The following is a 22,618-nucleotide window of genomic DNA, read 5'->3' on the forward strand; positions in this document are numbered from 1 at the left end:
TGTTCAGATGCCCAACTCCCCTCACTGTCCTGGTGGCAAAAGTTCCTGTGACTAAGGCTGAGACACCCTCTTGTGCTGGTAACCAAAAATGGGCTCCTTAGCACTTAGTCAACAAGTGCCCTTGACTAGTTTGGCTTTTCCCCCTGAACTGAAAGCTGTTTGTATGTCGGATTGGAGTAAGCTTGTCGGCCCCTTCACCTTGCTTCCCTTGCTTAAGCAAATTGAAAGAACCTGTGCTTTCCCGGTCAACCCCTTCACCTTGCTTAAGCAGATCGAAAGAACCTGTGCTTTCCCCGGCATACCTTATACCCCCCGCAGAAGCCGGATGATTAAAAATAGCTTCTGTTAGAGCCAGAGGCTGCTACAGCTATAGCCACAGCCGAAGCTGAAGCAGGAGCTGCCGGTAGCAGAGCTGACCTACTTGAGAACTGAAGAGTGCTGAACAAGGACTTGAGGCCAGTGGGTAATCTTTTTACCATAGAGGGGAAGCATGTATATGATTTTGCTTTATACCATCATGCTTCTCTGTGGCCTCCTGGTTACTCTTGTGAGGCAGACTTATTGGGCCTGGAAGTTTTGATCAATATATCAAAATGGGGACGCTGGTCTGTGGGTTGGTTACTGTGGAGCCTAAATACATGCTTTGATTCTTCTGCCTCCTACTTTGACGATTCCTTATATCTTGCAGTTCCAAACCTTTCAGACATATATATGATCCTCTTTGAAATTATAAACTCTGCCCTCATACTACACCTCCCCACCCAGATTACCTCAGGGAGTACTAGCCTGGAGGTGTTTACTCTCCACAGGAACCAAACCTCCTCCTGGGATTCTTCTTCAGATCTTCTCTGATTGTCCCAGGAGGACCCCTGTTCTGCCCTACTCATTTGTTTCTACTGCTCTATACTCATCCTGAGGCTTTATTTTATCTCCTCTGTGAGGCGAAAATTTTAAAAGCTTCAAATTTTCTGACCTACTCCACCATCTTCCCAGAATCCTCTCCCTCATTTCTCTTTTAAACCACTCAAGAACATTATGTTGTGGTTCTCCTCAACTTCCACAAAGTCCTCTGTCTCATCTAGCATTGAATCTTTTTTCTTTTAATTTGTAGTATTTATAGATGCATGAACTCATTTACTAGATCTGAAGGCCATATTTCCTTTTGTTGTTATTGTTTTTCCTGTGGATTTATTATATTCATGATCTTTTAAGATTTTTTTCTTCCTGGAATCTTTGGTACTTCCAGTCTTTCCCCTTCCCCCTTTTCACCCTCCCCCCATATTCTCTATTGCTCATTTCTGACTCCTTCCCCCACTGATGGTTTCCCTGGGGGTTATATCTCAAAGGATCTCAGCATGCTCCTACACTGGGAAATTCACAGTCCACCAACTTTGAGTTCTGCCTCAAATGACTTTTGGGCATTCTGACCTTATCTCAGCTAGATGCTCCCTCAGGCTTGTTGGAGTGCCAAGTCTGTTGACCTGTTCCACACCCTCTTGGCCTTAGTTCTTTGACCTGGCACCAGCAATTTAGAGCCTGATGGCACCAGCAGTTCAGATACTTGCAATGCTGGTGCTTTCTGGTTGCAGCTGCTTTTGTTCCTGAAGAGCTATAACCAAGCTGGATGTTGAGACCTGAAGAAACTTCTTCCTAGAGCCAAGTCTATAGGGCACTGGAAAAGGGGCAGAGGAAAGTGGGTATGAGGGTGTAGGGATGGGTTTTGATATAAACCTGGGTCATATCCTTGGGTTTTTAGTGCAGCCCTGCTTCTTGGTTGTATGGGAAGTACTGAGTAAGCTCAGGGTCTCTGAGTGTCAGTTCCTGGGTTTGGTTTTTTTTTTAACCTTCTTTTAGATTCTTGGCATCCTAGACCATGCAAAAAGCTGAAGTGGCTTTATCTTTGGCCCACAATGTCTGTTTTGGAAAGATCTGAGAGGACATGGGGATTAGAGAAAATGTCTAGTCTAGAAAATGTCATCAAGTTGTTCATTCAACCCAAAATGGGAAGTACTTTAAATACCAAGCAAGGCTTTGTACTGTATCCTAGAGGAAACAGGGAGATACTGAAACTTTCTAAGCTAGGTAGTGGTGCAGTCAGCCCTAAACTTTACAAATATCAATTTAGTAGCTTCATTAAGAATAAATTAGCAAGGATAGAGACTAGAGACAAGAACAATAAGAAGCTATAGCGATAGTTCAAGAGTGAGATTGTGTGGTGTACTGGGAATTAAGATGGGCTCTTAGCACTTATTCAACCAAATGCCCTTGAAGAATTTGGCCTTTGTTTCCCTGATTAAATTAGGAGACCCTGATGACCTCCTTGCCTCAAGGGAAAGCCTAGTTTACATGGGTTTGAGTGACATGTTTGTGACATCAGAGGTTTTTAGACCACATGAGTTTAAGTCGCATTTTTGTGACGATTTTAGGTCATGTGGGTCCTAAGGGGAGTTGCTAACTCCAGAGTCAATAGGAAGAGCTTAAGTTCTGGTCGCTCAGATGCCGTTTGATGACAGCTAAAGAGTGCATAAAAAGGGAAGACATTTGCTATTTCCTATTTGCTTAGGGCTCTCACTCTTGGCGGATACGCTGACGTGGAGACTCAGGGCAGCTGTAGTTAAGAGCCCTCTAGCTTGTAAACCCAGATGTTCAGACTTTGTTAAACTCTGATAACTGTGAATTGAGATTTGAGTCAGACAAGGCCTGTCTGTTGATGTTTGTAATTTGTTTGTATTTGCTCTGAAGCTCAGGGTGCTGGCTTTCCCCCCTGAGCTGAGTGAATGATATTTGTACGTTGGATTTAAGTAAGATTGTTAACCCTTAACCTGGGCTTGCAGCCTTCTGTGAGCTGGTTGTTGGTGGTTTTACACTCCCCACAGCAGCTGCTAGCCAAATTGTTACAACATGTGGGCCTAAACTAAGAGATTTTTGTGGAAGCAGAATCAACAAAGACTTGGCAGCTATTTGGATTTGGCAATTCAAAGAGAGTTCAAAGTCAAGGATGACTCCAAGGTTCTAAGCAGAAAAACGGAAATGCCATTGACAGAAATACACACATTAAGAAGAGGGGTGAGTTTGGGATATGATATAGTAAGTTCTACTTTGGTCACATGAATTTTAGATGTCAAGAGAGCATCCATGTGGTGAAGTCCAATAGGAAGAGATTATGGGGGACTGGAGCTCAGAAAATATGCAGGAGCTAGTCATGTATATTATGTGTATTAGTTATGCAGAATATTTCTAAGCTCAAATGTTTAATAGTTATTAATTCATCTTCAATACAAGACATGGGGAAAAAAGGTATGACACTTAACATTTTGAAGACAATTTAAAAATTATCATTTTATATGTGTGGAAATAGACACTGTACATCTTCCAAAGTAATTCAATGAAGTGGACAAATATGGAATTTTTTGAGAAGATAAAAGACCACTAACGTGGAGTTTCCTCAAATTGTGTGCTTTCCATTTCTTTAAACCTTCTTCCCAAGGCTAATCTTTTAAACCGTACCCTGGATTCCATCTTTTCTGTTTCTTTGCATATGCTGAGCAGTCATACTCCAGTAAACCATCTGGACAGATGGGCTAAACCAGTAGAGGATAACCAATAGGACACAAACTCATGAGTGAGTTAGCAGGCTATCTACCACAAACACATGAAGACTTCCCCGGCTGAACAGGTGGATAAAAACAATTTGTTCCAAAGGCCATGAAAGCAGCTGAAGCAGGTGCTGTGGAGTGCCTTTGAGCTTGGTCAGACATCCAAGATGCCAGGGTCATCGTATTGCATCCCAGGCCATTGCCAGTTATCTTGACTTTTGTCCTGCCACTGGACTTCAAAGACTCTGGAAGAGTGAGGCTGAAGACTTTCTGCAACTCTGCCTCACTTAAATCTAATTCACTCACAAGTCAAGACATCACCTGTGATATCACTGGTCCTCTTTGAAAACAAAGGATGAATAGCAACTACATACTTCAGTGATAATCTCGTCTTGTCAATTGACTTCTTCCCTTTTGTCAATATGCTAAATCTTCCCTAATTTAAAATAAAACCTGACTGTACTATTTATACTACACCCAGCAAACATTTGTGAATTTTCACAGGCCAGTCCCTATTCCATAACTTAGAAAACTTTTTATTCACCCACTTTTCTACCTGTTTCAGTCTTTATCTTCCTTTATGACCCAATTTAGCTGCAACCTTCTTGCTGAAACCTTCATTAGTCTTCCCTTTGTAAAAATCATTCTAACTCCTCTGTTTCACCTGTTCTATGTGCTCATCACAACTGCTAGTCATTAATAAATTAAAGTTTATGGATGGAAGGTCCCATGATCCTTTATTACAGCAACAAAGCAGGTTTCTATGTGTCATTTTCAGTAACAAAAATCCTATCAGTTTCTGATGCAGGGCCATTTAACAGTGTCAAGGAATTTAGGGGTAAAAAATTTCTTTTCTAGGTCTTCAGTGCAGCACTGCAGGAGTAGCTGCCATGATGAGTCTCCACAGTGGCTACTTCCTAGGATAATGACTACAGGCATTGGGCTGGTATACAGGTATTTCCAAAGCTCTTGGGGTCTGGGTCCTGGGATACCTCTGAAGGGAAGTTTAAAGGTAGGTGGTAGTTGAAGTGGTGACAGTGGTTTGCCTTGCCTTGCACAAGCTGCCTCAGTCTCCCTATTGATGCCTTGCTTTGTCAGCTAGGTTGGCTTGACTTTCCTGTGGGTGGTAGGTGGTGGGGATGGCTGTCCCCTTCTCCAAAGGGACTGCTTCATCATCAGATGGTGATTAAGTGGGGTAGGCTGGAAGCTATGATCTGGGGACAGTTAGGCTTACCCGTTTTTTTAAGGCAGTTGGTCAGAATTTTTTGCAGGTAATGGTGAAGATGGATCACAGTGATTTCTCCCCTCAGGGATGGCTGTAGGAACTAGGATAGAAACAGGGCAGGTGGTTTGTGAGGCACTACTATTTTTGAGGCTTTTGGTTTCAGAGCCCAGGGCTGGAACTCTAAGTGGAGGTGGTCAAAGTATTTTAAAAATCTTTTCAAAACACTGTTTCTGCTTTTTTATTAAATGGTAATGATGTGGGCTTTCAGCTTCTACTACTTTTACCTCTACCCTTTCGTTATTCAGTTAGATTACTTTTCTCAAGAAATATCCTTAAAGACGATTTCAGAAAAACCTGGAGAGACTTACATGAACTGATGCATAGTGAAGTGAACAGAACCAGGAGAATGTTGTGCACAGCAACAGCAATATTGTTTGATAAAGACTGTGAATGCCTTTCTATTCTCAGCAATACAGTGATCCAAGACAATCCCAAAGTGATGAAGGATACTATCTGCCTCCAGAGAAAGAACTAATATTGACTGAATACAGATTGAAGCATGCTACTTTTCACTTTCTTCCTTTCTTTTATTCTAGTCTTCTTCTACAAAATGACTAATACGGAAATGTTTTATACAATTGCACATGTATAGCCTGTATTTGATTGCTTACCATGTCAGGGAGGGAGGAGGGGAGAGAAGAAGGGATAGAATTTGGAGCTCAAAACTTTAAATAAAAATGTTAAAAATTGAAAAGAAAAAAAAAGAAATATCTTTAAGAGTTTCTGATATAGTATATGAATAAAGTTGAATGTTTAGAGTAACTAAAATTTCAGTGGTTATATTGTCACCTCTGAATCGTCGATCTTTTGTATCAGACACATCATTCTTTAAACAGAATGGATTTTCGTTTTTCCTTCTTATTGGGTTCAGAGCACTTTTCATTTGCTGTTCACTTGAAGGCAATTTCAGCAGGAAAAAAAAAACAGCACACCTATCCATTTTGTTTCATCACCAGACCCTGAAGTCTATCTAGGGAGATGAATTTCAGCAATATTATTACAAGGAAATCTTATTAATACTAGAAAGAGAATGGTGGGAAAGGGCTGGGGGAGAAGTGATCTAGGAAGGAGAAGATATATCTCTTCTGCTGAGTTTTCTATAACAGAATTTAGTTTATAACAAAGCTAATCAATACCAAGTTAAATAGGAGGTACTAATGGACTATAAAGGAATACAGCAGAACATATATCCAAATAAGTACTGTCCTCTTCAAAGTTGTGACTAAAGAAATATACCTTCCTCCAGATGATCTGATCAAAGTTTTATTCCTTATTTTAGAATGTGACCTGATCCAACCATTTAGGAGAGCAATCTGGAATTACGAAAAAAGAATTATTAAACTGCCTATACCCTTTGATGCAGAAATATTGCTACTAGGTCTGTTCCCCAAGATTATTAGGGGAAAAGGAAAAGAACCTAGGTTCTAAAATGTTTATAGCAGCTCTGTTTGAGGTGACAAAGAATTGGAAATTGTGGGGATGCCCGTCAATTAGGGAATAGCTAAACAAGTTGTGGTATATAATCAAGATGGAATACTATTGTGCTATAAGAAATAATGAGCTCAATGATCTTAGAAAAACATCAACAGACCTGCACGAAATAATGAAAAGTGAAATGGGCAGAACCATGAGAATGTTGTATACAGTAACAGCAATATTGTTTTAAGAACAACTTTGGCTCTTCAGTTGTCTGTAAGGTGCTTGGTTCTTCTTCGGAAGCGAAGGCCATGTTGGGGTGAACCCTCACTTCAGCCAGCAACTAGCACCACTACAAACAAGTCTCCTCATCCATCTGCTAAAATGGCCATCTCCGAGCTCACTTGCATCTACTCTGCCCTCATCCCTCTAAAGCAGCAGCAGGTGTAAATGTTAAACCATTCTGGCCTGGATTATTTGCAAAGGCCCTGTCCAATGTAAACACTGCAAGCCTCATCTGCAATGTAGGAGTTGGTGGACCTGCCCCAGCAGCTGGTGGTGCTCCGCCTGCTAGAGGGGCTGCTCCTGGTAGCACAGCTGCCCCAGCTGAGGAGAAGAAGAAAGAGGAAGCAAAAAAAGAAGAATCCGAAGAGTCCGATGATGACACAGGCTTTGATCTGTTTGACTAAATATTTTTTGTAACATTAAATAAAAAGCTAGACTCAATTAAAAAAAAACTTTGAGTGACTAAGTCATTTTTACTAATATAAATACCCATATTAACTACAAATGACCTATGAAGAAAGATGCTATCTGTATCCAGAGAAAGAACTTACAAATAGAAGTACGTATAGAAAGATTTTACATATATACACACACACATATACATACATATTTGTGTGTGCTGTGTACACACACATATTTGTGTCTAATGGTACCCATCTCTAGGGCAGAGGGGAAGAAAAAAGTTACACGACAACTGTATTATACATTTAAAAGGAATAGCAAGTTGTACATAATAACAGATTTGCAGTCTCATGGGCAATCATCTTTTTTTCCTATTCTACTATATTATAGAAATGTTTGTTTTATTTCTTAGTTTCAGAACAAAATAAAAAAGAGATTTAGGATGTAAATTTAATCATAAAGCCTCTACAGGATGAACTATTAGTTAGTTTAAATATTATATGTCAAAACTCCCCCACAACTCCTAATTCCAACCAATTATCAAGTCTTCTTAATTGCTTCCACAAAAATCTCTCATTCTCTCCATTCATATGGCCACCACCCTATTTTAGGTGCTCATCACCTCATATTTGGAGTACTGTTATAGCCTCCAACTGTTCTTCCTGCATCTAGTCTCTGCCTTCATTGATCTGTTCTTATTCTAGTATTATCTTTCCTCAAAAATATTTTTAGAATGTCACTTGGAATTGCCTACTGGTTTGGAGCAATGCCTTCCCTTTGCTCGCATAGCCTTATTTTGCCAGGTGTCTCCCCTATGAGAGAAACATTTATTTATATTCTCTTCACAACTAGAAGCAAAGATTCTCTGTAATAGGAAGTACCCAGCATACCCAGGATGGTGGCTAGCACAGGTTCTTTGATCTGCTTTTAAAGGAAAAATAGCTTTTAAAGCACTCAACAATCTTACTTTAATCAAAAATATATATCATTCACTTAGTTCAGGGGAAAGGTCAGCACCCTGAAGGTAGAGACAAGCAAAGAAAATACAAACAGAGAAAATAGCATAGATCAACAGACATGGCTTCAGTCTGACCAAAGCAATACCTACATAGTTACCAGAAAGAGAAGCACCAACATATGGGTTTTCAAAGCAGGGGTCTCCTTAATGGCTGCCCAGAATCTCCTCTGGCCAAAGCACATGTATACCCTTCTCAGAGCCAGAGGGTATCACAACCCTCCTGACTCAGTGCCTAGTTAGAAATGAGCAAAAGATGTGAGCCTTCCTACAAACAAGCTTCCTCCTAAGGCAAGTCCCTTCCACAATGGGCTCCACTTGAAGCCTATTAATGGGTTGGGGAAGATCTTCAAATCCCATTAACATCACAGTGGCTTCTTCTAAGGAAATAGGGAACTGTTGATATAAAAAAGAAAACAGGTCGGGGCCAAGTTGAAGAAATTCCAGGCAAAAGTGTTTAGATTTTGCTCAATAGAAAATGGAAAAGTTTTACTGGGTTTTTTTGGTTTTAATTTTAGGGAGAAGGAATAAAACTGAATTGCAATCCACGGTGTCTAAACAGGTTATGCCAATCAACTGGCAACCCTTATTCTTGTTCATAATTTGAAGATTTGATTTAACTTTAAAATTGAACAAAATAGATGATCCAATGTTCTATCATTTAATCTAGTAAGCAAATGTAATCATAAAGTTTCTAAAGGATGATTCATAACTGATGAAATTTTAATTTCATGTTACAAAATTCACGGTTCCTCTTCATTAACCTTTTAACAATTTGTTAGTTCTCCATATGATGAACAGAAGAGGAATTCCTTTATAACCACTTTTATAACATTAATACTAATCAAACATGATGGATTGTATCTAAGTAAAGACCTGTCCCAAGACTTAAATTCCTAAAATGTTAATTCTGAGTCAAAGTAGCTCAAAAAATAAAATAAACATTTTAACCTCAACCAAAAACTTTACTAAATAGTCTTGATAAGTAAATAAATTGCAGCAGATTTTCAAAACATTTTCATGCCTCTTCAAACCTCCCACAGCTGACCCCACACACCTCACCCTTTTAGCTGAGAATTTCATCTCCTATTTTACTGAAAAAAAAAAAAACTGAAGCCATTCCCTGAGAGCTCTCTCTTTTTCCTTTTTCTTTATTTCACATTCATTAAAATAGTTTTTGCCAACATGTCCTCCTTTAGTCTTTTATCACATGAAGAAGTAGTCCTTCTTATCAAGGCAAATCTCTCTACATGAATTAAGATAGCATTCTAACCCATCTTCTCCAAAAGATAGTCCTCTCTGTCATCCCTGCTCTGTCACTAATCTTCAATAGTAACCTGTCTGGTAGCTGCTTCTCTATTGCCTACAAACATAGTCATTTCTCCTCCACCTTTAAAAAACCCTCACTTGATTTGTCAATCCCCACAAGCTAGCACCTCATATATCTCTTCCTTTTTCTGGATAAAGTCCTCAAGAAAGCCATATACAATTGATGTCTCCACATCCTTTCTTCTCACTCTCTTAACTCTCTGCAACATGGCATCAGAACTCAATATTCAATGAAAACTACTCTCTCTCCAAAATTACTAATAATCTCTTTACTGACATGGCTAACAGCATTTTCTCGATCCTTTCTGACCTTGCTAATCATCCTCTTCTTCTTGAAACTCCCTTTTTCTAGTATTCTTTCTAGTGATAACTGCTTTTTCATGGATTTCTTCCTATCCGTCTGACTCTTCCTTCAACGTCTCCTTAGCTGGATCTTCATCCAGATCGTGCTTGCTAACATTGTTACAATTTCCTCAACTGTAAAATAAGTAAAATAATACCTATAGTACTTGTTTCACAGAGTTTCTGTGAGAATTAAATGAGATAACATAGACCAACAATTTAAAAAACCCTTTATTATCATTAAAATTTACTCAATGTCCTTTCAGAGAAAAGAATTGGAACCTGAACATCAGAAAACATGTGAACTGTTAGGAAATGAAAGGTTCATTAGTGCAACATGAGAAAAAAAAATAAGACTATTAACTATAAAAGTGCCATATTTAGTTAGTCAATAACACTTACTAAAGCTTACTATGCATCTTGTTACACAAAAAAATAAGACTGCCTAACAAATAGAGCATTGTAAATCAATGTTAAATTGGCAATGAATGACAATATTTTACATATTGGGTGTTACCTAGTATTATATAAGAATATGTGATTTAGAAAAAAATATTAGTGCTAAAAATGTTATAAAGGATCTCCCATTCAATGGGGAAAGGCAGAGAAGAAATTATTTCCACATAACCTGGTTATTTAAATTTGCAAACATCCGATTGTTCTGTAGGCTTAAAGTACTGTAAATTTCAAAGAAGAATTGGATTCAGAGTGAAAGAACATAGGTTCAAATCCCAGCTCTGCCAATTATAACCTGTGTGAATTTGAGCAGGTACCTTCATCTCTCTAAGCCTCAGTTTCTTTATAAATAAGGGCAGATTAAATGACCTCTAAGGTAAGGTCAAGTGACTTAAATTTTACAAGGGTAAATAATATACATGAATAAATGAATACTACACATATACAGTATAAATGATTACTATATACACATATATGCATGAATACTATATGTAGTACAGAACAAATTAATGTGCTACACATATATGAATGTGTGTATGTGTGTATATATAATACACACACATACATATACACAAAATAATTTTAGTAAGGGTTACTAACACTGGGAGGAAATCTGTTCTTCAATTAAGGCATCTCCCTACCATCAATTTAACACTTTATTTATTACAATACTAATTCAACAGCATTTTATAAAGCACCTAATATGATACAGAACCGAATACTACCCTCAAGAAGCTTACACTCTAGAAGGGGAGATAAGATGTGCACAAAATACTATAATACTATAATACAAGGTAAGTTTTAAAAACAAACTCAAGTACAAAAGAAGTTGTTTCTCTTCACTGGCAAGATAGTATTCTCACTTTTGGAGGCATAGTGTGCAGCAATATTAATTTTATCCAGAGAAAAGACACCAAGATCAGCAATCAAAACATTTTACTCTTGATAATGCAGAAAATATCTTAATGGTAAAATTTAGTTCCAAGACAATGCTTCTAAAATGTGTAGGTCTTCATCAAAAAAAAAAAGCTTCTAAAATACTTTTATATTTATGTCAATCTAGAAACTAAACTATGTGATAATCAAAAACAACATCCTAATTAGATTAAAAATAATTAGGAGGATGATTTTAATTTTACAAATGTTTATGGCTTGTAAACTGGTGGATTTGAATACTGTCTATCACAGAGTTTAGCAAACATGCTAAGAAGTAAGTGGTGCTGGATGGGGGAGCGTGGGTGCATAAACTCCAAATTATAACCCATTTCACCAAAATGACACATTTTTGGCTTGCACTTCTATCAACCATACTTAGACATACCACAATGATTCTAAGTTGTTTGAAGTACAATCTACTCCAGAATTTTCCACTTAAGCAAATCAATGATCAGGAATAAAAGGACATACCCTGAAGATGCAAACTGCCATTCAGCAAGTCAAATATGGATATACTGGCAATGAAGCTTGAACTTTTAAAAAAAAGTGCATCTATGACAGGGTATATATTCTAAACTACCTGTTGATTGGGAATGAAATTATTTTCAGACTGTCAGAAGATTCTTAATGTTACTAGTATCTTCATTTCTTTTATAAATACATACATACACATACACACACACATATATGTAATGGATGGCTGGTGCATTTGCAGAGTGCCACAGATGGTGTCTCTCCATGTAAAAGAAACTAGGAGCTTGATTACAGGACAACTGCGATGATATATAAGCACCTTGGAAAGACTCTGAGAGACCCATGAATATTCTAGAATTGGTTCTGGTCTGCTAACCATATGATGAACAGGAGGCTCTTTGGCTGCAGAGGCATTCAGAAAAGGTATGCCTGTTTTGGCTACTTCCTTTTAGCTCATTTGATGACTTTATTTAGAACCTCTATTGAGGGACAATGATATAAGGGGAGAAGTAATGGGGCCTTCTCCTCTCTGAAGCCCTAAGGCCCAGAAAAAGAACTTCAGTACTTGACCTCTATACTTCCTTTTTTTTTTCTTTTACTAATGAAATGAGTGGAGCCACCATGACCTTTAGAATGTAAAAGGTTGGGAGAGTGTCTAGGCATTGCACCATTCCAGAGTCTGGAGCAGCATATATGCCTCAGAGAGAAAGATATTCAAAATCCAGTAAGCAATAGCTAGGATAAGAAGTCATCCAAAAGTTATGTCACATTTGGACACAAACTTGGTAGGACTGATGCTTTGTAGGAAAATTCCTTATGCTAAATTATAAGTCTTCTTCCTGCCAGAGACCTAAGTAGTTTAGGGGAGAGTATGAAAGTTTTTAATTGTTTTTTTTAACATCTTCGAAGTAAATATCCTTATATAAAAGCTAGGCAATGGTAAGGGGTTAAATGCAACTGGGATATTAGCTACTCGTGACTAATAATGGGGGGTGGGGGCAGCAGTTATCAGCCAGGAGATGCTGAAGCCATAGTCATTGCTGAGACCACAAAATCCCTCTGGGTATTCAGGAACTCTGAGGGGCAGTGCATCTGATGGGGATCTAGAAGACAGGGCCAGAGCAACTTCACACACAGAGTTCTAGCTACTGATTGGTAATCTTACTTTTCTCCAAGTCTTGCTCATCCTAGTCTTCAGTGTCTTTAGCTCAAACCAATCTTCCTATTTCAAATGCCCTCTCCTTCTGCCCTACCAATCTAGAAATTCATATTTTAATTAATCCCTTTAACATTCTTCCCAAAAAGCCTTACCTCTACCTTATTCTGCCTCTTATATATCATATCCCTTTAAAACATCTACATATGCACATGTGTGCAAAATTCATAAAATTTTTCATGTATGAATAAATCAACAAGCATTTATTAATACCTACTATATAAGCCAGAAACTGTGTGCTGGGGATACAAAGACAAAAATGTAACAGTCTCCACCTTCAAGTAGTTTACTAGATATTATAACAAGACAAGATGATTATATTATGCCAGTATGCAGATGACTTAGACACAGTCCTTTACGACTCTGTCATGAGGTAGACAGTATCTTTCACCCTTATTCCTCTAAAACTGTAGCTGTACATAATGCTGATCAGAGTTCTGAGTCTTTCAAAGCTGTCTTTACAAAATTGTTTCTTTGTCTGGTTCTATTCACAAGCAAGTCAGCAAGTCAGCTGAAGATTATAGCTGATGTACAGAAGGATGCTGAAAAATCAGGTCGATGTAAATAACTGGAAAAATAGTAGCCTCTATTCCACAGTGGAGAAGCTTACTCTCTTCAAAATTCACTAATTTAACCACAGCAGCCCTGGTTGTCATTATACAAAGTATTAGGTGAACCTAAAAACAGCCAGAGAGGGAAGTCAGGAGACTAGTGCAAAAGGGTAGAGTCATCTCTGTTGTGGAGAAGGGATGATCCACAACTGGCAAGAAATGGAGGAGGACAATACTAGCTAAGAAGCAGATTCAACAGTCAGTAAATAAGCACTGATTAAGCATTTACACTTAATAGTGTGTCAAGAATTGTGTTAAGCACTGAGGATACAAAGAAAGCTAGGCACAAACACTCCACAGTCCCTGCTCTCAAAGAACTTGCAGTCATATTTGCTGTCCAATGAGGGAGAGAATATGACTACAATAATGTACAAACAAGATATACACAGGATAAAATGGGGATGGTTTGAGGGGAAGGTACCAAGATAAAGAAGGACAGAAAAAGAATTCTTGCAGAAAATGGGATTTTAGTTGAGACTTGAAGGAAAGCAGGAGGCAGTTATGAGGTTGGAGAGATTCTGGGATGGGGAACAGCTAGTGAAAACCATCAGAGTTAGGCGACAGAATTTGTATGGGAGGAACAAGGAGTTCAGCGTCACTGGATCATAGTGTATGTGAAAGAAAGTGTAAGAAGACTAGAAATGTAGAAAAGAGAGGTTATGAAGTACTTTTAAAGCAAAATAAAAGATTCCGTAGTTTATTTTGGAGACATAGCCAATAGAGTTGACTGAATAGGTCTGATATGATCAGATCTGCACTTTAGAAAGATCAATTTCTGGATAAGGGACTGGGAAAGAAGAGATTTGAGGCAGGAAGATACCAACTAGAAGTCTCTTGCAACAGTTCAGGAGTGAGGTGATAAGGGCCTATACCAAGGCAGTGGTACTGTCAGAGAAAAGAAGGAGATATATATGAGCAGAAGGAATACAATCATATCAAAAGATGACAATGATAGCTTTACAGTGTCTGAAACAAGAGCTATCACTTTCAGACATGTGTGTTCAACATGTATGGTTACCCACAAAATTCATGTAAAGGTGTGCTCTTCAAACTGAGTATGCATGCATTTGTGGAAAAGTCAACACAACGATTATGGGGATAATGGTATACTGTTATATTATACACATTGGTATTTAGTTAAAATACCTTTGTTATGAATTGAGTGCTATCTGTCTGACTGGTAAAAAGCAAAATACTGGTAGGTGGCTTGTTAAGTAATAGTTTGGGGAGAATGCTGATCCAAAAAAAATAGTAAGAACCTGGTATAGCTAACTGGAGAGGGGAGGGGTGTCTAAAGCAGGGTGTCAAAGCTTTCTATACAAAAATGACTTCTATTTTCTGGCCTTGGTAATAATAAGAAAAAATGGTTGAATTATCCTAGTGGTGCATCAAACAGGTTGTTAGGCAGAAATCACTGAGTAAGGTGATCAGAGAAGTTTATTCGGAGTATGGGCATTTTCTATTAGTACAGCTATACTGAAAGCATCCATTTTCTCCCAATGGGAGGTTGTCTTTAAACAGAATATAGAAATAGAGATGAGACTTGAACCCAGGTCTTCTTGACTCAGAGGCCAACTATCAATGGATACCTTGCTTTCTGAGTTATGTTTATGTTTATGAGAAGAAGAAAAAAGTACCCATTGTTTCCTCTATGACCAAGAACCTGGGCATTTACCAGGCTCATAGAATCTGCAGTCAATGTCTTTGCTTAAGAAATAAGAAACAAGCTTGAAATAATTTTATCATTTCTATGAAAGCCTCCTGTTTAATTAATTTGCCAATGTTTTACTTCAAAAACATTCTATATCTGACCAGAAGCTCATGAATTCTATGAACAAAGCCACAGACCAATTTCAAGCCTCTGTCTCAATACTGACTTAACAATTGTTTTTTGAAACTTTATGTTCTAACATTTTCAATGCTATATATTTCTAATTATTTGACTAAAATATTTTTAAGGTACAAATTTCATATATAAGTAATTTAATGCATTCAAGAAATGGATAGTGCCCATTATATGAAATAACACCTTTTAAGAGTATTTACACAACTTTTCATATTTGTACCACAGAACATGCAAGCATTAATTTTTTAAACATTTACAGACTTTTGGGATCCAGGTATAAAAGATGAGTGACAGGTGCTATATTTAATATAATGACCCTAAAACTTGGGTAAAATGTCCATAAACAAGAAATAGATATAAGGAATAACTATTTTGGTCATACAGGTAACACTTTTGTTACTAATCTTAAACACAATTTTTTCAGATATGTTTTTTCCTATAAATATATTGATTGAAGTAGGTCAAATTAGGAAGTCTTAAGAGTCTAAAATTTACACATAGTAGCCAAATTAAACTTATGCTACCTAAATCTAAAATAACTATGATACTAGCCCACAGACTTGGGAGTTTGTTGAGAACTGATCTCTTTTTTCCACAAAGAAAGCTGAAGAATGATCTTTGGCCCCGATACATACATATTATATAGGTATAAAGCATTACCTTAAAGAAGTTTCCCCATCTGCAGGGCTATTTTTCCTTACCTGTGCACATAATGCAGTTGATGCACTGAATCAATGGCTATGACCATCTCAGCCAAGTAAAATCGAGCCATATCCTCAGGCAGTCTATCTTCAAACTTGCTGAGCAGAGTAAGCAAATCCCCACCAACATAGTAATCCATAACCAGGTACTGTGAAGGGAAATATAACATTTATTCAGAAAGAAAAATTGAATACATTCCCAAGGTCAAATGCCAAGGGAATTCTTATGAATCCATTTTTTAAAAAGGAACTTATAGAAAGACCTACAATTGTCACCAAACCTTTTTGAATATGAAGATTACAAATCCTCCATATGCAAGTATTCGATCTATTTGTACCTATTGATTAAAATACTTAGGACACCACTTCAATGGGCCTATAATCTTACTGATACGGAGTAATATGCACAAGCACAGATCACAAACCAACTTTGACTTCTCAACCTGTATAGCTCCTAGTTATTGATTTTCTTGCAGCTACTCCAAAGACATGTTGAAAATGTTCTTTTGGACCTTTTTACATCGTGCAGGTGCCAGTACTGCTCTCAGGCTGTCCATCTATTATCCAGACTTGCTACATAACCAAACCATATATTTGCTCAAACTCCTTTTACATATCCTGTATACCACCTCTCATAAGATGTCTACATATAAGTACAGATAACATACATGCCAAGCAAGTACAAGTTAATGTCAGAGGAAGGCAGAGGCATTTATGAAGGGAGAACAGTATCACCAAGCAGTCATACTTGAGCTGAGTTCTGAAGAAAGCTCAAGCTTCTAAGAAGCAGATGATGTAAGGAGGAAGTACAATCCAGGCATGGTGGACAGCCCTACCATGCTATAGAGGAGAAATGAAAAGTTCCAAAGACAAAGGAAGCAGGCCAATTTAGCTGGACTGTCTATTATATTGAGGGAATAATGGACAGGAAGTGTGGAAATATGGGTTGGAGCCTGGTTGTAAAGAGACCTAATTGCTCAACAAAGGAGACTGTATTTGATCTTGGAATGCAACAGGAGATAGAACTTACTGAACAGAGAATTCACATAGGAAGAGCAATACATTAGGAATGACAGTTTGGCAGCTAAGGCAGAAATAAAATAGCTAAGTGAGAAGAAGCAAATGAACCAAACTCCTCCCTATTCCTTCTCCATGATGACTTAGAAAACAGGTCCAAATTCTGATCTGGAAAGCCAAGAAAAAGTCACAGTGAGGCATTTTTCCAGACCACAGAAGATTAGGGATACAGAAAGAGAGGTTTGCAGACAGTGGGGAAGAGATCCGACGAGGAACACATAAGAAGATGGTGGGGAGCATTCCAGTGCTCAGGAACAGAAAGAAGGCCCAGGGCACCAGGGTAGGAAGAGATCCCAGGGCATCCCTGAATTAACAATGGGTACAGGAATGGAAGCCATCTGGTAGTTCTATAGCTAATTATTCAGTTTCAGGCCACAGATCCAGGACATGGAGGAGTGGTCTAAAGTGTGGGGCCAAGTATAAAATTTAATATAAAATATTCCAGAAGGAAAAGGATAAAGAATTACAACCAAGAAAAATTCACCCAGCAAAAGTAAGTAAAATCCTACAGGGGACAAATGGATTTTTTAAAAACAGAAGACTTCCAAGCAAGCATTAATAATGAAAACACCACAACTGAGAAGAAAATCTGACATACAAAGGGGTCAAAATAAGCATTAAAAAAGATAAACATCAGCAAGAAATCATAAAGGATTAAAGAAGGTTAAGCTGTTTACATTTATATATGGCGAGATAATACACAAAACACCTTAGAACTTTATTACCAGACATCTTAGAGGAAATCTAATTAGACAGAGAGGCTAGGTATGATCTTATTATGTTTGGATAATCTCAAAAGAAAAATGGAAAAGAAAAATGCATTGAGAGAGGGAGAAAGGGAAAGGAAGAATGAGGGAAATTACTTCACATAAATAGGGTTTTGCAAAAGCAAATACAGACCTAATTAAGATAAACAGGGAAACTATACTTTGATAAAACGTTTCATAGACAATGAATATCAATACTGAACACACATGAATCAAATGGAATAGCACCTACATTCTCCCAAGAAAAGTTAAATGGGTTTAAGAAGGTCATAGATAGCAAAAATATAACAGTAGGGGAACCTCAATTTATCCCCTCTCAGACCAATACAAACCTAACCACAAAATAAACAAAAAAGATAAGGAGATTAATAGAATTTTAGAGGTGTTACATAACAGGCTTCTAGGGAATACTGAATGGGGTAAAAAGAGTATACCTATTCTTAGCTGTGTAAGACAACTTCATAAAAACCTCACAAATTCAGAAAAGCAGAACTATTAAATATTTTAGCAACTATAAAAGCAATAAAAATTATGTTCAATAAAGGGTCTTTTAAGCACACATTAAATATTCATTAAAAACTAAATAAATTAATCTTAAAGGATGGGTGAGTCAAAGAACAAATCATAGAAATAATCAATAATTTCATTAAAGATAAAGACAACAACTAGACAACATACCAAAATGTGTGAGATGTAGCCAAAGTAGAACTTAAGAGAAAATTTCTATCTCTGAACACTATCATCAATAAGAGAGAAAGAATAGATCAAGATGCATTTTGGAAAAACAAAACTAAACAGACCTAGAGTACCAACAAGTTAAAAAACTCTAATACCATATCAAGGCAGAAATACTGAACTGTTTAAAAAACACACAAAAAGGCAGAAAAGCTTTTAGCTCATTTGATCTTTAAAAGAAAGAAAAACCATATCAAAAGTGAAAAAAAGTGAATTTACAATCAAATAAGAAATAAGAACAACTATTAGGAGCTATTTAACACAACTATGTGCCAATAAAACTGATGGTCTAAATGAATGCGCATTTACAAAAATATAAATTGCCTAGATTAACTGAACAGGAAATAGAATAAACCCTGTCTTAGAAAAAGAAACTGAGCCATAAATAAACCATAAACTAACAATAAACGAACAAACCATAAACGAACTCCCAAAGAAAAAAATCCCAGGACATGGTGGATTTACAAGTTAATTCTGCCAAATACTTAAAGAAAAATTAATTCTAATACTACATAAGTTGTTTTAAAAAATAGTAAAGTGAGGTCCTTCTCAATTTCTTCTATGACACAGATATGGTCCTTATACCAAAACCGGCAAGAGTAATAGAGAAAGAAAACAAAAAAACGATTCCCCAAAATAAATATTGACAAATAATTTTTAAATAAAATAATAGCAAGAAGATTATAGCAATATACCACAAAGATCATACATTATAACCAGTCTGCATTTATATCAGGAATGAAGGACTGGTTCAACATTACAATATAACTGAGCTCATTATTAACAAAAACAACAAAAATTTTGTGATTATAAAAACAGATACAGAAAAGGCTCATATCAAAATACAAACCCATTCTTGTTTTAAAAAACAGTTCCTAACTATAGTAATAAATAGCGCTTTCCTTAAAATGATAAGTAGTATTGATGAGACATGGAAGCAGAATAAACAAAGCCTGACAATGTACTGGACATATGATATGAGGCAGAGTGAAAGGTTTAAAGATACATTTGAGATGGCAAAATCGAATAGATAGTGGTGTGTGACAGAAACAGAATTATGAGAGAGGGGTAGGTGTGGGAGGGCATGACACTAATGAGCTTTCTTCAAAATTCTGAGTTCAATTTGACTGTTGGAAATGTTCAATAAAAGATGGTAATGTTATATATCAAGGATACATCTGTATATAAATCAAAACTAAATCCATAAGAGCTTATGACAGAGAATAAAAAAATAAAAAGTCTAGAATAGAGCACTGGCATACACTTAGTGGACAGGGAAAAGAATGATGATACAGCAAAGGAAATAAGAAAGGAGCAGTCAAACAGAAGAAGAATCAAGCTCAGAAATTGTCAAAGCCAAAGATAGCAGTCCTTAGGAAATTAGGTGAAACAGGAGGAATGCTAACAGACTGTGCAAGGGAAAAATGGTAATCTCTATTTTATAAGAAAGAAGGAGCAGATTCTTGAGCCTATTGGGAAGAAAATTCTGGAATTATTGGTTTGTGAAAAGAACATGGTAACAAATAGGTTAAGAATAAGTTATACTTCCAGGGAGTAACTGGGAGCCAATTTCCCCACCTACCACTAAAGAAACTCAACTTGAAACTCAGGACTCTCCCTCACCTTTCTCTTTAACTCTGAAAAGCTTTTTTGAGTGGAAGAGGGGTGAGGCAAGGGCACAGCCTAGACCAGGAAACAGCCAATTGGATGAAGATCAAGGGGAGAGACAGCAACTTTTTCATATCTTGGTTTATAGTCTGTTTATAGTCCCTCTTTACCTAATCTTGGAGGCTATCTTGATTCCCTTCATTGTTGTCAGATTTTCATTTTTTTCTCCTTGATTTTACATCAACATGGTGCTGTGGAACTCATGTCCAGGGACCCAAAAGCTATGGAGATATGGAACAAAAATGCCCTAGATCCATTTTTTTCTCTCTAGCTACTCCTCTATGGTAGCACTTGCCAAAACTGGTTCTCTATTTTGAGCACAAATGGAGGGTAAGTTTGGGTGCTGACAGAAACCTCCTACAAACAAATAACCAAAAAATCAATCTGATCACCAGTCCCACTCTTAACACCAAATTCCAAGATCAGTTATCAAGTAGGGGGAGAGAGGGAGAATGTGGGGTGTAATAGAGACTTTGAAGTTAATCCTCCTCACCTCCAGCCCATTATCTACTGCTTCTTAAGGTTGAATGGGCAGTAAGTAGTAAAAACATTCCTGTCATCTAATCCAAGCCTATCTGCCATTACCATTACGGGGTTTGGAGACACTGACCTACCGAACCATACATAAGCAATAACGAAAGATGACTGTGCTGAAAGACATTCCTAAGATTCTATGGAGGGGTGGGAGGGCATCTGCCCCTACTGCTCTGATTGTGATTATAAAAAAGCTGGGGGGTGGGGAGGGGGGCGGCCTGAGTACATTCTTATATTGCCTCTAGTGAGATTCCCTTTGTGTCCTGTGATAAGTGACCACGTTGTTCTCTGGCCCTCTGGTACATTCATCAGAAGCCCTACACCCTTGAGACCCTTGCACTTACAGGTATTAGTTTTCACTCAGCTGTACCTATGTCATACGTCCTGGCTTCCCTATCCAGTAGGTTCCCAGCAAAAGCAAGTTCCCTTACAGAACTGTCACTCATTCACCTCAGCCAGATTTGAACAAGACCTTGTGCCAGCCTAAATTATCTACAAAATTTAAACATGAAAACAGACATTTTAAAATTTAATTTTAAACTTCTGTCTTAAGAAGCAACACAGCTAAATTGGAGATGGAGAGAATTGAAGCAGAGACACTATTAGGAGGCTATGGCAAAAATCCAGGCGAGAGATAACTGAGGCCTCTATTAAAATGATAGCTGTGTGAATAGAGAAAAAAAGCACAAAACTGAAAGATATGGAGGTAGAACCAATAAGACTGGATGATGAGACATGTGAGGGAAGGTGTTGCTTAGCCTGCATACGCAAAACCTTCAAACCTAAGATTCCAATTGATGCTGTAAAGTAAGAAAACCTTAGTAGCAGAAATGATACAAGATATTTTCAAAACAAAAGACAAAGCAAATTTCTCTACTAAGTAATTACATCTAAAATATAAGGTAATATGATCAAGAAAAGTATCTAAAGCTTTTAAAACAAATTTTGATTAATATTTTTCAATTTTTATATTACCAGAATGTCCCCCTCTATCCCACACGTTACAAATATTTTTAAAAGAAAAAAAATAGAGAAAAATCATCAAAAGCGATATATTGAAAAAAAAATCTTGAAAAGTGTACAATACTTATTATGTATGTAGCAATATACCATACTCATTAAATTCTGAGTTTGTTGAGGGCAAGGATTGTCTTTTGCCTCTTTTTGTAGCCATAGTACTTAGCACAGTGCCTGGCACATAGGAGGCACTGAATAAATGCTTATTAAGTGATGAGACTCTTGGACCTCCCACCTCAAAAGAGGAGTAGGGAGGAAATGTCATGTTCTATCTCTTCTTCAGAGCCATGCTTGTTGTAATTTTGTAACACTTTTGATTGCTTTGTAGTTATTCTTTATGCTAACATTGTTATAGTCGATTTGTATATTGTTTTTGCAATTCTATTTCACTTTGCATCAGATCAAGAAAATTTTTCTATGCTTTTTTGATTTCCTCATATTTGACAAATCTTATAGCACAATATTCCCTTACATTCATGGACCATAAATTGTTCATACACTCCCCCATCAATGGCCACAGACTTTATTTTTAATTCTTTGCTATCCCAAAAAGTGGGCACTAAACCAATAATACCCTACTATAACTGATCTTCCCAGAGACCCTCCAACATTAACTATTCTCATCTTTTGTTATCTTTGTCACTTCACAGGGTATTAATTGTTTTGATTTATATATTTCTTATTAGTGATTTGCAGCATTCTTTCATATTGTTGCTAACAATTTCCAATTATCCTTTGATCTACTCCTGCCTCCATTTCTCTCTCTTCCCCTCTCTCCTCTCTCTCTATCTCTCTCTCTCTCTCACCTACTCCCATAAAAGAAGCTGCTGATGCAATGGATGCAGCACAAGGTGTGGAGTCAGATCTGGCCGTAGACCCTTACTAGCCGTGTGACATTGGACAAGTCACT

The 22,618-nt window shown here is 37.3% G+C and overlaps 1 protein-coding gene across 8 annotated transcripts in view; it reads right to left on the reverse strand.

Moving 5' to 3' along the window:
• Positions 1-22,618, reverse strand: part of CDC42BPA (CDC42 binding protein kinase alpha) — a 426,736-nt gene that overhangs the window by 234,785 nt on the left and 169,333 nt on the right. For all 8 annotated transcript variants that reach the window (XM_036754912.1, XM_036754907.1, XM_036754911.1 and 5 more), the window contains exon 5: positions 15,911-16,059. In XM_036754912.1, coding sequence (XP_036610807.1) covers positions 15,911-16,059 — 149 coding nt within the window. The remainder of the gene's footprint in view (positions 1-15,910; positions 16,060-22,618) is intronic.

This window comes from Trichosurus vulpecula, chromosome 4 (assembly GCF_011100635.1).
Source record: "Trichosurus vulpecula isolate mTriVul1 chromosome 4, mTriVul1.pri, whole genome shotgun sequence".
Classification (NCBI taxonomy): Eukaryota; Metazoa; Chordata; class Mammalia; order Diprotodontia; family Phalangeridae; genus Trichosurus; species Trichosurus vulpecula.